Below are 11,672 nucleotides of genomic sequence, written 5' to 3' on the forward strand. Positions count from 1 at the left end.
TTCTGTGTTCCTAGAGATGAATGTACTTTGGTGCGGTGGACCAAAATTCCCCCAACTTATTGTGGGAAGCTTGTGGAAGGCTACCCGAAATGTTTGACCCAAGTTCAACAATTTAGGATATGCAATGCTACCAAATACTAATTGAGTGTATGTAAACTTCTGACCCACTGGGAATGTAATGAAAGAAATAAAAGCTGAAATAAATAACTCTCTCTACTATTATTCTGACATTTCACATTCTTAAAATAAAGTGGTGATCCTAACTGACCTAAGACAGGGAATTTTTACTAGGATTAAATGTCAGGAAATGTGAAAACCTGAGTTTAAATGTATTTGGCTAAGGTGTATGTAAATTTCCAACTTCAACTGTATTTTTCAGGCACCTCATTCGCATGGTATCTCATCTTGCAGTACATGAAAGGAGCAACTACACCGCATCTGGGTCACATAAATATCCTCTCACCTCCCTCCCTTTGTTTTGTAACAAAAATATATTAGATATTATTTTTATTTTTTTTGAAAGTGCCACAGAGATTTCTCTGAGTTATAGATACCCCCTGGACTTGCCAACGATGGAGAACAAGTCAGTCATTGAGTCCAAATAAAAGTCGGTCTTGACAGTGTCTTGCACGCAAGAGAGAGAGAGAGAGAGATAAAGGGCCTCTTCCGTTTAGTTCTGTCTCTCTGGGCATGAGACCAACTTCCAAGCCCCACCAGCTCCGCCAGGCTTTTACGAGCAGCCACACTCCTCTACGACCATGTTCTGAATGTCTTTTTTGACAATCTTTTGCTCCTCATTGTAGTAGAGCATAGACATGGCTCGTAGCCTTGTGGGCACGCAGCACGACTTAATGTTCTGGAAGGGCGCGTAGCCCCGTATGCGGTAGTGATTGATGACGGTGGAGTGGAAGGACAGAGAGGAGCCTGTGATGCTGGCCACGTGGCTGGGGCAGTCGCCCTCGCAGTAGTTGGCGTGGTAGCCCCCCGGTGCTATGATCCAGTCGCTCCAGCCAATGTCCTTGAAATTGACATAGAACTGGCGCTTGCAGCAAGCACGCACCTTGCCGTCGCACTCCAGGCCCCTTTTGGGGCGCCGCCGTGGCTCGCCGCCCTCGCCCTGCTGCACTACCGCCATGAGGAAGGGCCGATGGGACTGCTCACGCTCCTGGTTGCCGCTGGTCGACACCAGGATGGGTGTGGCGCCAGCATTGGCGCACAGCGGGCAGGAGATCTTCACACTGAGCATGCTTCCGCCACCCTTCAACAGGGCCTGGACGCTGGCTGACACGGGAAAAGTGTGCCAGCCACTGCGCCGCGTGTCCACTGCCTTCTCGGCCAGTAGCACAGACTCTTCATGGCCGTCTCCGACATGGCGCTGCTGCAACAGGAGTATAGTGACCTTGGCACGGCTGCGATTGGTCTTGGCCAGCCGGAGGAAGATCCATACATTAGCCTGCTCCACCAGAGACAGCTCACCGCCCTCCTTGGAAATGAGGAAGTTGACCGCACCCTGGGAGTCGCCTAGAGAGGATGAGAAAAGAGAGAGGATCGGAGAATTCGATTAGTAAAGCATTTGTAGCGAAGTCTGAGCTCATTTCAGTGTAAGTAAATGTTTTGCTGTCTGACTCTTGGACTGCCCCGGCCACATCTGAGTCTGGTGGGGTGTGATAGGGCCACATCTATCAGACTGAGCCACTTTAGATATGGCACACATACCATTAGAATTTCCGTAATTGACATTTATTTTATTGATTTATTTCACCTTTATTTAATTACTTAAAATAGGCCCTTATTTTTAGCCTCTGTCTCTATATTTAATAACTTATTTAATGACTTCAATGACATGAGTTCACGCAGAGTAAGGCACTAGTCTGTTTCTCTTTTTCCAAATTTGCTTCATTCAGTTCATCATTGATACTTGTGGGCACATCAGTTTGAAAATAATCTGTAATGTCCCTTGCTAACATTAAAGTGAAATGTGTTTACAGGAGAGACAGTAGAATGGTACATTTTGCATACAACACGCAAATATGTTTTGGGGAGGTTTAAATGCCACAACGTTGCATAATCTCTTTGTGTCACCTTTACTGGTGGCAGCCAGCATACTGTAAAGTACACAATAGTATTACATAGAGATACAGCAAGAGGTTGAAGGATTTCAGTTATTACCCATAATAACTACAGTTTTCACAGGCAGATGTGACTTCACTTGTGATGTGGTGACATGTCTTCTCGTGCCACTGTGGGAGGCGTGCTGGTGAACCATATCTACCAGCTCTGGCTCAAATCTGGCTTATGTCCAGGGACCTAAGCACAAGCACGCCTCTGGAAAGCTTCTCCTAACAGATCACTTTGAATGTCCAAGCTAATCTCTTCCAATTACAGAGGAAAATCCTTACAATGTGATGTCTTAACAACGCTTGAAGCTCACTTTCTTGATATTACATTTGGCTCTGGGTTAGGGTTGAATGGCGGGAGCCCTGTTTACACTCCCATTTCCCGGGATGGATAACTGCGAGAAACCAGTAAATGATAACAATTTTATATATATGAACGGCATGGCGTGAAATTGAACTGTTCAATTATATGTGATGTCTAAATTTGGCTTCTCTACGGCATGATGAATCTGAATGATGAATCAATGCTCAGGGTGGGGACAGACAGCCCAGATCAGTATGGGGCGCAGTTCACAATGCATGTAGACTTACAGTATCATCTCATTATCGTAATGTTTTTTCTTGGGACAGGTAGGCCTACATTTGCTGCAGAATAGCCTATGCTACAGTAATATAAAGACAGAATTCACGTCTAATTTACCCATCTCCATCTGGAATTCGGGTTCACCTTGTTTTTTAAAGTTTTCAAACAGCTGACCACTCGAAGAATATTGTTGCTTTCAATCAGTGCATACGTGAACACGTGAATGCAGTTTTTCTCTCTTTCCATCAACTCCATTCAAATTGCATCCAAAATGGATTATCCTGTTGTAGATTGAAATACTGTATAGCCTGATATATAGATGTCCTAGCCTACCTATTTCAGGTAATACATTTAATGCAGTATTTCCCTTATTTTTAGCTAATTAATGATTGGTTATGCATAATAAGCTTTTAACTTATAGCCTTTGTCTCTTGCTCAGTACACAAGCACCTGTGCTCTGCTGGCCTCTCCTTAAAAAACACTCCTTAGGTCTTGGAGTCCCATGCAAGAAAAGCTAGACAAGAATGAGCTGAATGTTCTCAGAGTGGCTGTGATGTCATTATCAAAGGAATCGACACAGCAAATTGGCCAGTTAACCTAGTGTTGATTTGTCAGTGTAACGTTTCTAGTGTTGATTCAGGTGTTGGTGTAAAATAACCCAAGTGTTGGTAATAATAACCAGTGCTAAGCTAAAACCACTCCCATCATTATCACATTTCCCAGCATGCTCTATTGCAGACTGATTTTTACAAGTGTTTGTAAGTGTCTGCATCACAAACACAGGCAAAAAAATAATTGGCTTTGGCAGTGGTGGCTCCGTCATTGTTCTTCCGTAATCCTGCACTGGGGCTAAAGAATGGGACTGTACAAACCCAAGGGGGCCCTAACCCAAAGAAAACCTGCCCTGAGAAGAGGGTTTGAGTGCATCGCTGCCCATCATGGTTCCTGAAATATGTTGTGAGAAAATAATTGGAATCAACTAAAGAGCGGTACAATAACACCTGAACAGTAAACAAGAATTTTGCCAATGAGAAAGACCATTTGCACAGCTGTCCTGCACACAAAAATTGAAAATGACATTTTCACATTTTTACCTCCCCCATTGCGTGCCTTCAAAAGAAGAATGGGGAGTGGGGGGGTGAGCCCGAATTACCTGACAGCTTAGGAGCATTAGTGGTGGGTTCCTGTTCTATCCAAATACTGTCCTAATTAATGTAGTCAATATGCTCACTCTTAATCCAGTTTAGCTTTGGAGGGCTAATGGTCTTTGATCTCTCCCTAGAGGTTCCAGTCATATTGTCTGGAGCCCTAACACTCTAACACTGAGGCAACACTTCAATAACAAGAAGGATAACACTATAACACACGCTTGAGGTGTTTATTGTTTACCAATTTAAGGGACATTGCAGTTCATTTATACAGTTTTATTGCCTAATTTGATAGGAGTTAAACAAAATTGCCTATTGATTCACATGAACTCAATCCGATATAACATGTATCCGATGTTTCTGCAACCCGTGACCTGCCAGTTGTATTGGAGGTAGTTGTAGCAGCTTTAATACCTGCCAACTCTCCGTCCACTAGTTAGTAGACCTACTTTCAGAGCAGACTAAACAGAGTACTCTTTGAAAAATGTGTCTTTTTCACATTTGCCTCTTTGCCTGCTGCAACTTTGAAAGAGTTCTGGTTTGATAAATCAAGCACAAAACTATTATGGCTTACTGTATCCTGGACAGCATCATATATAACCACTTTTTTTGTTGTTGTTGACTTATCTCGATAAGTAATAGTTTTAATGCATTTCGTGAAAAATATCATCATAATGCTAACAGAATTGTAGCTGCATTTTTCTCTGAAAGTGCCAATCACCTTATTCTTCCCAAATTGATTTCTCTTGAATGGTGCACTTGCCTGTTTTAACACAACCATATGTGGGTCTCAACACATTCCAGGAATGTTCCCTGACAATGACAGCAATGTTGGAGAGCCATTGTGCAAAGAACCCAGTGTTCTATGAATGTCATTAGGATGTATGTTAGATGCTATCACCACCAAATGGAAGCAGTTACATTTTAAGAATGCTTGTAAAACATCGTAGGGCTCATGGCAATTGTCTTTTAATAGACTGATAAAAAAAAAGTTACAAGCTATCTCATGTGTACCTGAAATCATTCCAATAGCATTCCCAGAAGCACTATTTGCAAGGTTAACAGAGTGCATCTGCATACAAATTGAACCCTTTGGAAAAAGTCCAACTAGCATTTACGATACGTTCCATCTCAGCCGAGTTGATAAACTGACCACCGACTGACCACAGGAATTGCAAAGGTCAGTGGTGCCATCAGTCTTGTAACCTCTTTGACTTGCTTCCTTGGACTCTCAGCCTCTCTGTCTCACACTCCACTATCTCACTTGCAAAAACACTCTGTGCTGGCCTCTTTGGAAGGAGATGAACCAGCGGTGGGCTTGATTTATGACCCTGTACACACAATTAGACACCCAAGCCCAGGAAGATGTGCAGCAGTCGCTCTGAGTCACCGCAGTCCAGGCATCACAGGCCAAGGCACTCCCAAGAACAATGAGCAAAGTCGGGAGAAATACAGCCTCCTCAGACTCCTAACCTTTGGAGACTGGGAGAGTGAGAGTCTTTATGTCTATCTAGCTGCCCTTTAATGCCAGGTTGTAATTATTTAAATGAGGGTTGTAAATCCCCCCAAATATATGTTATTTGGTCTATGCCAAGAATATTCCATTCAAATCCTCTATTCAAATTTCCAATGACAACAGTAATTAGTGAAGGAGATGAAGAAGCACCCAATGATTTGCAATCATGCCACACATTTGACCAGAAGACTGTTCAGTCACAACAAATGACTTCATGTGAAGATACAATAGATCTGACTAAGCTCTGACTAACCTGTAAACCTGATCCTATCCCTCTCTCCTGCTTACTCTGTCGCTGGTTAATATCTGTTCACAGATGTTAGTGGCTGAATCAAGCCAATAAATACTGTGGTGTAGGTAGTGTGCAAGAACAAACCTTGCCACACATGGGCTGTCATAGTGGAGAGGTAAGGTGAGGAGTGATTGGGCCCATATGAATTGGAAGTCAATGAGACCTGTCCAAGGCTTCTAGTTGTCTCCCTCTCAGTGAGGCACCATGGCCTTCATGGGAATGTGGATGCCCTCCTATCCTGCTTGAAAAGCTACACAACTCAACAGAACACCGGACTCCCAGCCGGATCCTAAAGGCATCATCCACCAGTCGGTTTATTTTTATTTGACCAGCCCAGAGATATGTGAAATTATTTACAAAGTTGCCACATTTATCACATTCTTTCCCCTTGCTTTTTACTATTGCCTGAAGATACTGGCTGCTGTTTCTTTTCTGTTTGTCCGGGCTTTGTTAAGGACCTAGAATAGTCTCTATGAACCATAAAGGTTTCGTGTGACTCGATGTCGGGACACTTTCTTGACACCCTTTTGGAGTAGGCCTCGGCAGCATGATATTCATTTGGAGAGATCAGAAAAGAGACTCCGTTCGTGATGTCAAGAGCTTTGGCGTCACATTCCAAAACGTATTTAATTGCTCTGGCCACGGCACAAGAATGAATGGTGGTGGCAGCATTGAGGGGAAAAAACAGCAAATGTCTTTTTTGTCTTTTGCTTTAAGCAGCACTGATGGTTCATTGCATTATGTACCAAATGGAGAGATGAGACAAAATCAAACAGTAGTTATTAAACCTGTCAACCATGCAGGTTAACAAGCCAAAAAAAGAGACTTGCCAATTTCGGCTACAGTACAATAACTTTCCATTGACTGCTATTTTGTACTACAATCTAAAAGTAATTAACTATTATTGGAGCGACATGGTTAGGAGGTGAGACTCTTTTGTAACTGATGTGGAATGTGACCTCTCAGCCTCAAAGTCCTTGTGAGAGGAGTGCTTGAGCTTGATAACTGATAGCAGTGCTGGATACGTAAAATACATGACTGATGAGGGCATTTTAACGGAACTATTAGTTAACTTACACCAAATAGGCAGAAAATAACTGTTTCACATACAAATGTACATGTTGATGATATTCAGTCTCATGAGAAAGTGTGCTTCTTTACTTAAATCACAAACAAACTTAGCAGTCACTATAGTTAGTCTATGTAGCCCAGTTAAGGTGTCCAGAGACAGCTGTGCGATTAAAGAGACACAGCTACCAGAAGATAAATGTGGATATAAATGTGGACATCGGAATTTCACTGATGATATGCTTAATTAATTGCTATACTCCATGGGTAGGGGGGTTGAAGGGGATAGTGGGCACAGACTGCAGCGGAAATTGGCACTACCAGCACTCAGCACTTTCCACACAGTGAGCTAGGCTCTTTCATGAGATACTGTCCCAACAGCCCAAAATAATTATTGGGCCCCATATTCCGTTGAATGAAGCAATTATATGCAGCAGAATGCCCCTGCTGCGTGGTTAATTTAACCCTAGTTATTTACAGTTTTTCGTATTTATTATTAAAGACCCCCAAGCAGAAGTGCCACTCTTCCCTTTTAATCTAAAGTTCATTCAAATGCCTATTTAGAGTAAAAGGGACTATTGTGTTTTTTTATATATATATAAGCCAACAAGTACAGCGAATGTGAATGTGGAACTCAATAGTGATCCACACAGGAGTCCCACACAGGAGATTTCTTTAGTAGCCCTCTGATGTCGAAGCAACTCTGAATAATGATAATGTGACTAAATGTCAGGCCAAATCAAATTCTCATCACAAATTGAATTCAGAGAATAATTTATTATGCACTAAAAACAAATGGTTCTATATAGTGCCAAATAAGAGTTATTTGGCTTGTAACCCCTTTTGCTGCTATAAATAGCCTTTTAAAGGTTCTATAAAGAACCATGCTCATAAGGTTCTAAATGGAACCTTCATGGTGCTATAAAGATCCCTTTCCTAAAGTTATCGAAATGACCTTTTGAAGAAACATATAGTGTTCTTTTCTTTTTGGTTAGCCATATTATATTGTTCAAATTCCATAGGTTTTATTATTCTGTTAATTGACAAGTTCAAATCAGTTGTGCTAGCTTTGGAAAGGCTGGGGTTCCCTGAGGAGAAGTTTGAGAACCATTAAACTAGACATCAGTTCTCAATTGACGCAAAGCCATACGTGAGTCTTTCAACAAATAGAGCTGTGAGAAAACCATGCCACAAAATATTCAAATGAGCCACCGCCCCTACATTTTTATTATAATTTTACTAAAAGAGGAAAGAACCCTTTTCTGAACTGCAAAGAACTATTGAAGGGCTCAAAGGGTTCTTTGAGGTGTTATGGTTAAACATAGAACCCTCACTCTTCCCAAAGAACCCTTGAGGAACCCTCTTTTCTTAAGGTGACGTACAGGCTATGATCATTATGACTGTATTCATGTTCATTAAAATTATTGACTCTACTATGTCAATATGCCTTTGTTGTAAATCTTTTGGTGCCAAAGCAGTGGCGGTACTGAAAACAGCAGTTGGAAGAGTTGGAAGACTTGCAAAGTTATTTTAAAATAATACTACTGTTGATAAGATGCTTTTATTTTTAATTGGGATATTTTCTATTGAACCATGTGGTCTATGCACTAGAAACCCATGAACACTATGGACACACATATATATATATATATATATATATATATATATATATATATATATATATATATATATATAAAAAAAGTTATACTATAAATTAATACATTTTGTAAAAGTTATTCAATTATAAATGACCAAAGTGACCATAGATTCTGGTAACTTTGGTAAGTTAACGGTAGCTTTGCAAACCTAGGGAAAGCATAGCCAAGAGATGTATCAATGACAAATGTAGGCATAAGCATAACCAAAAAATGTGAGATATGTTTTCAATTACAAATGTCACATACACTACCGGTCAAAAGTTTTAGAACACCTACTCATTCAAGGGTTTTTCTTTATTTTCAATAGTGAAGACATCAAAACTATAAAATAGTACATATGGAATCACGTAAGTAACCAAAAAGTGATTAAACAAATCAAAATCGAATTTATATTTGAGATTCTTCAAATAGCCACCCTTTGCCTTGACGACAGCTTTGCACACCTTTGACATTCTCTCAACCAGCTTCATGAGGTAATTACCTGGAATGCATTTTAATTAACAGGTGTGCCTTGTTAAAAGTTCATTTGTGGAATTTCTTTCCTTCTTAATGCATTTGAGCCAATCAGTTGTGTTGCGACAAGGTAGGGGGTATACAGAAGATAGCCCTATTTGGTAAAAGACCAAGTCCAAATTATGGCAGTAACAGCTCAAAAAAGCAAAGCGAACGACAGTCCATCATTACTTTAAGACATGAAGGTCAGTCAATACGGAACATTTCAAGAACTTTGAAAGTTTCTTCAAGTGCAGTTGCAAAAACCATCAAGCGCTATGATGAAACTGGCTCTCATGAGGACTGGCACTGGAATGGAAGACCCAGAGTTACCTCTACTGCTGAAGATACGTTCACAGAGTTCAAGTAACAGACACATCTGAACATCAACTGTTCAGATGAGACTGTGTGAATCAGGCCTTCATGGCCAAATTGCTGCAAAGAAACCATTACCAAAGGATTACCAAAGGATTTTTGGTTCCAACCGCAGGGTCTTTGTGAGACGCGGTGTGTGTGAATGGATGTGTATGGATGTGCATGTGTATTTCCCACTGTAATGAGGTGTTATGGTGTGGCGGTGCTTTGCTGGTGACACCATCAGTGATTTATTTAGAATTCAAGGAACATGTAATCTGTCAAGTCCTTGTGAACTCACTGCAAATGCCAGTCATGACTTGGAGTACACATCCTTTACACTCTCATTGAAGCACTCCTCACCCCCCCCCATGCTCCAACAGAGATCCATGAGCACTCAAGATCACCTCACCAATTGCACAGTACTGTATTTACGAACCGAATAGCCCTTTCCAAAATACTGTACTGTAAAATGTTCTACACCTCCAATGGCAGTCATAATTTGCTATGAGAGGAAAAGGAACATCGTTCTTGTGCCCGACACAGTTCAGCTTTTTCTATACTCCATGTTCCCCTCCTGGGCTATCTAAGTCAGAGCAGACTCAGATCTCCCTACACATCATAGGTTTGACAGCACCTTTGAACACACCACTCTACACCCGACAGCAGGCTTTAAACCCGGCTGTGGAAGAAGAAAACCGAGTAGAGTCAGTACCTGGATAAGAGTTTTTTTTTCTTTACCCTGAGGAGCCTTTTTTACATTTATTTTTAATATCTCTCTCTCTCTCTCTCTCTCTCTCTCTCTCTCTCTCTCTCTATTCGCTGTCGCTGCCATTTCTAAGAAAAACACTCATTCGGTCTCCCGGCGACTGCTACTGCACTACTCTGAATAACTTCACACGGGAGCTAAGGAACACAAGCCTGGGAGCTTTCTAAGCAGATAATTGTGTATTCTTAAAAGCAGCAGGGGGTCATTAGGGACCTTAAGGGAGGGGTGGCAGGGGAAGGTGTGGGGGTGGGAGCAGCTCTCTGGGTAGAGTCAACAGGTTAAACTGTTCTTTCACACAGGTGGAATTAAGCAGGTTGAGAGCCTGTCGTTTCAAAGAATTAGGTCTGCAAACCTACCGAACTGGGTTACAGTCCTATAGCCTTTGTAGCGTTTTAGCAAGGCTGCTTTTCTGTTTTTGCCTCCTTAGACAAGGACATTCCTTGTTGCTCTGTCTATCGCTCTCTCTCCTTTTCTCTTTTCACACATGTTCATGCTCGATCACCCCCCCCACACACACACACACACACACCTGTGGCACTCACCGGCCTCTGCGAAGGTAAGGATCTCAGTCGTCTCGACCATGTCGGCGGCATCTGGGCGCCCGTGGCCGCCATCCTCGATCTGGACGCTGCCGTCCTCGGCCACTCTTCCCACGTGCAGCTTGCGGATGGCATTGAGCAGAGCAGCGCGGGGCACCGGGTGCGTGACATTGGGCCGCACCTGTAGGTGCAGCATGTTGAGGATGTGCCTCTTCACTGCCTCCACCACCTCGGGTTTGCTGCCATCCTCCTCCTCGTTGAGCCGCGCCAGGGCGCAGGAAGGGCAGTCGGTAACCTCCGGCACCAGCTGGGACTGGGTCTGTGGTGGCATCTGGCCACCACCCGTCGCCACGGACAAAGAGCCGGCCCCGCCACAGCTATGGGCAAAGAGTAGCAACATCCCACTCAGCAGGGGCAAAGGAGACATCCTGGACTAGACAGGTCTGCTGCCGGGACAACGTAGAGAGCAGCGCAGCGAGCACCAACTAGTAGGCGAAATGATGAGAGTGGGGGAAAAATATCAGTCCTTCTGCCAAAAGAGATTTTAAAAACTCCTCCAGACAAGGTAAGCTCTGGAAAAATTAATTTAGTCAGCAGTGCTGTAAGACTTGGAATAAAAGTTTAAAAAGTGACACCTAAAAGTGAGAACGAAAAAGAATAATCCTTGTGTTTAAAAAGGAGAGATGGCTGAAGAAGGAGAGGTGTGGACCGAAGATGGTCTTGCCAGTGCTGGAGTGGAGATGATGTCTGATCCTTGGGAGGTTTTGTGTGGGAAGGTCAGTCGTCCTCAGAAGGTTACCCCAGGGAAGAGTAGGTCTCTGTAGAAGTCTGTGAGTGCTCACTGTGCACAAGTTGAATGGTTTTGTGAGAGTGGGCAGGGCTCTCTTTGCTGTCTCTCTCTCCTTCTGTACCTCTCCCTGTGTCTTACCGTAATTATACCTCCCTCCTCCCTCCTGATCCCACCCTTTACTAACTCACTACTTCTGACTCATGTGTTTCACTAACTTTGCCTTTATTTATTTATTTGGGGTTGTGCTGTGTGCCTCACAGTGGAAGGCTTGCAAACCTTTTCTATCACATTTGATGAACTACTTTTGAACATGTGTTTTATCCTTTGTTGCTCATTCCCCTCTCAC

At 42.7% G+C, this 11,672-nt stretch overlaps 1 protein-coding gene across 1 annotated transcript; it reads right to left on the reverse strand.

Moving 5' to 3' along the window:
- Positions 1-253: 253 nt before the first annotated feature.
- On the reverse strand, positions 254-11,436 carry LOC112216562 (inhibin beta A chain). Its single transcript, XM_024376546.2, has 2 exons — positions 10,540-11,436; positions 254-1,521 (listed from the first exon to the last, which is right to left on the reverse strand). The coding sequence occupies exons 1-2, from the start codon at positions 10,961-10,963 to the stop codon at positions 731-733; spliced, it is 1,215 nt and encodes a 404-aa protein (XP_024232314.1). The 5' UTR covers positions 10,964-11,436; the 3' UTR covers positions 254-730.
- Between the last annotated feature and the right edge of the window lie 236 nt (positions 11,437-11,672).

Source organism: Oncorhynchus tshawytscha, linkage group LG16 (genome assembly GCF_018296145.1).
Source record: "Oncorhynchus tshawytscha isolate Ot180627B linkage group LG16, Otsh_v2.0, whole genome shotgun sequence".
In the NCBI taxonomy this organism is placed as follows: Eukaryota; Metazoa; Chordata; class Actinopteri; order Salmoniformes; family Salmonidae; genus Oncorhynchus; species Oncorhynchus tshawytscha.

Bases quoted from the DNA above. Each gene is read 5' to 3' on its own strand.
- LOC112216562 (XM_024376546.2), bottom strand. From the start codon at position 10,963: ATGTCTCCTTTGCCCCTGCTGAGTGGGATGTTGCTACTCTTTGCCCAT. The intron at 1,522-10,539 runs GTGAGTGCCACA...CATCCTCTCTAG, and splicing joins CCTTACCTTCGCAGAGGCCG to GCGACTCCCAGGGTGCGGTC.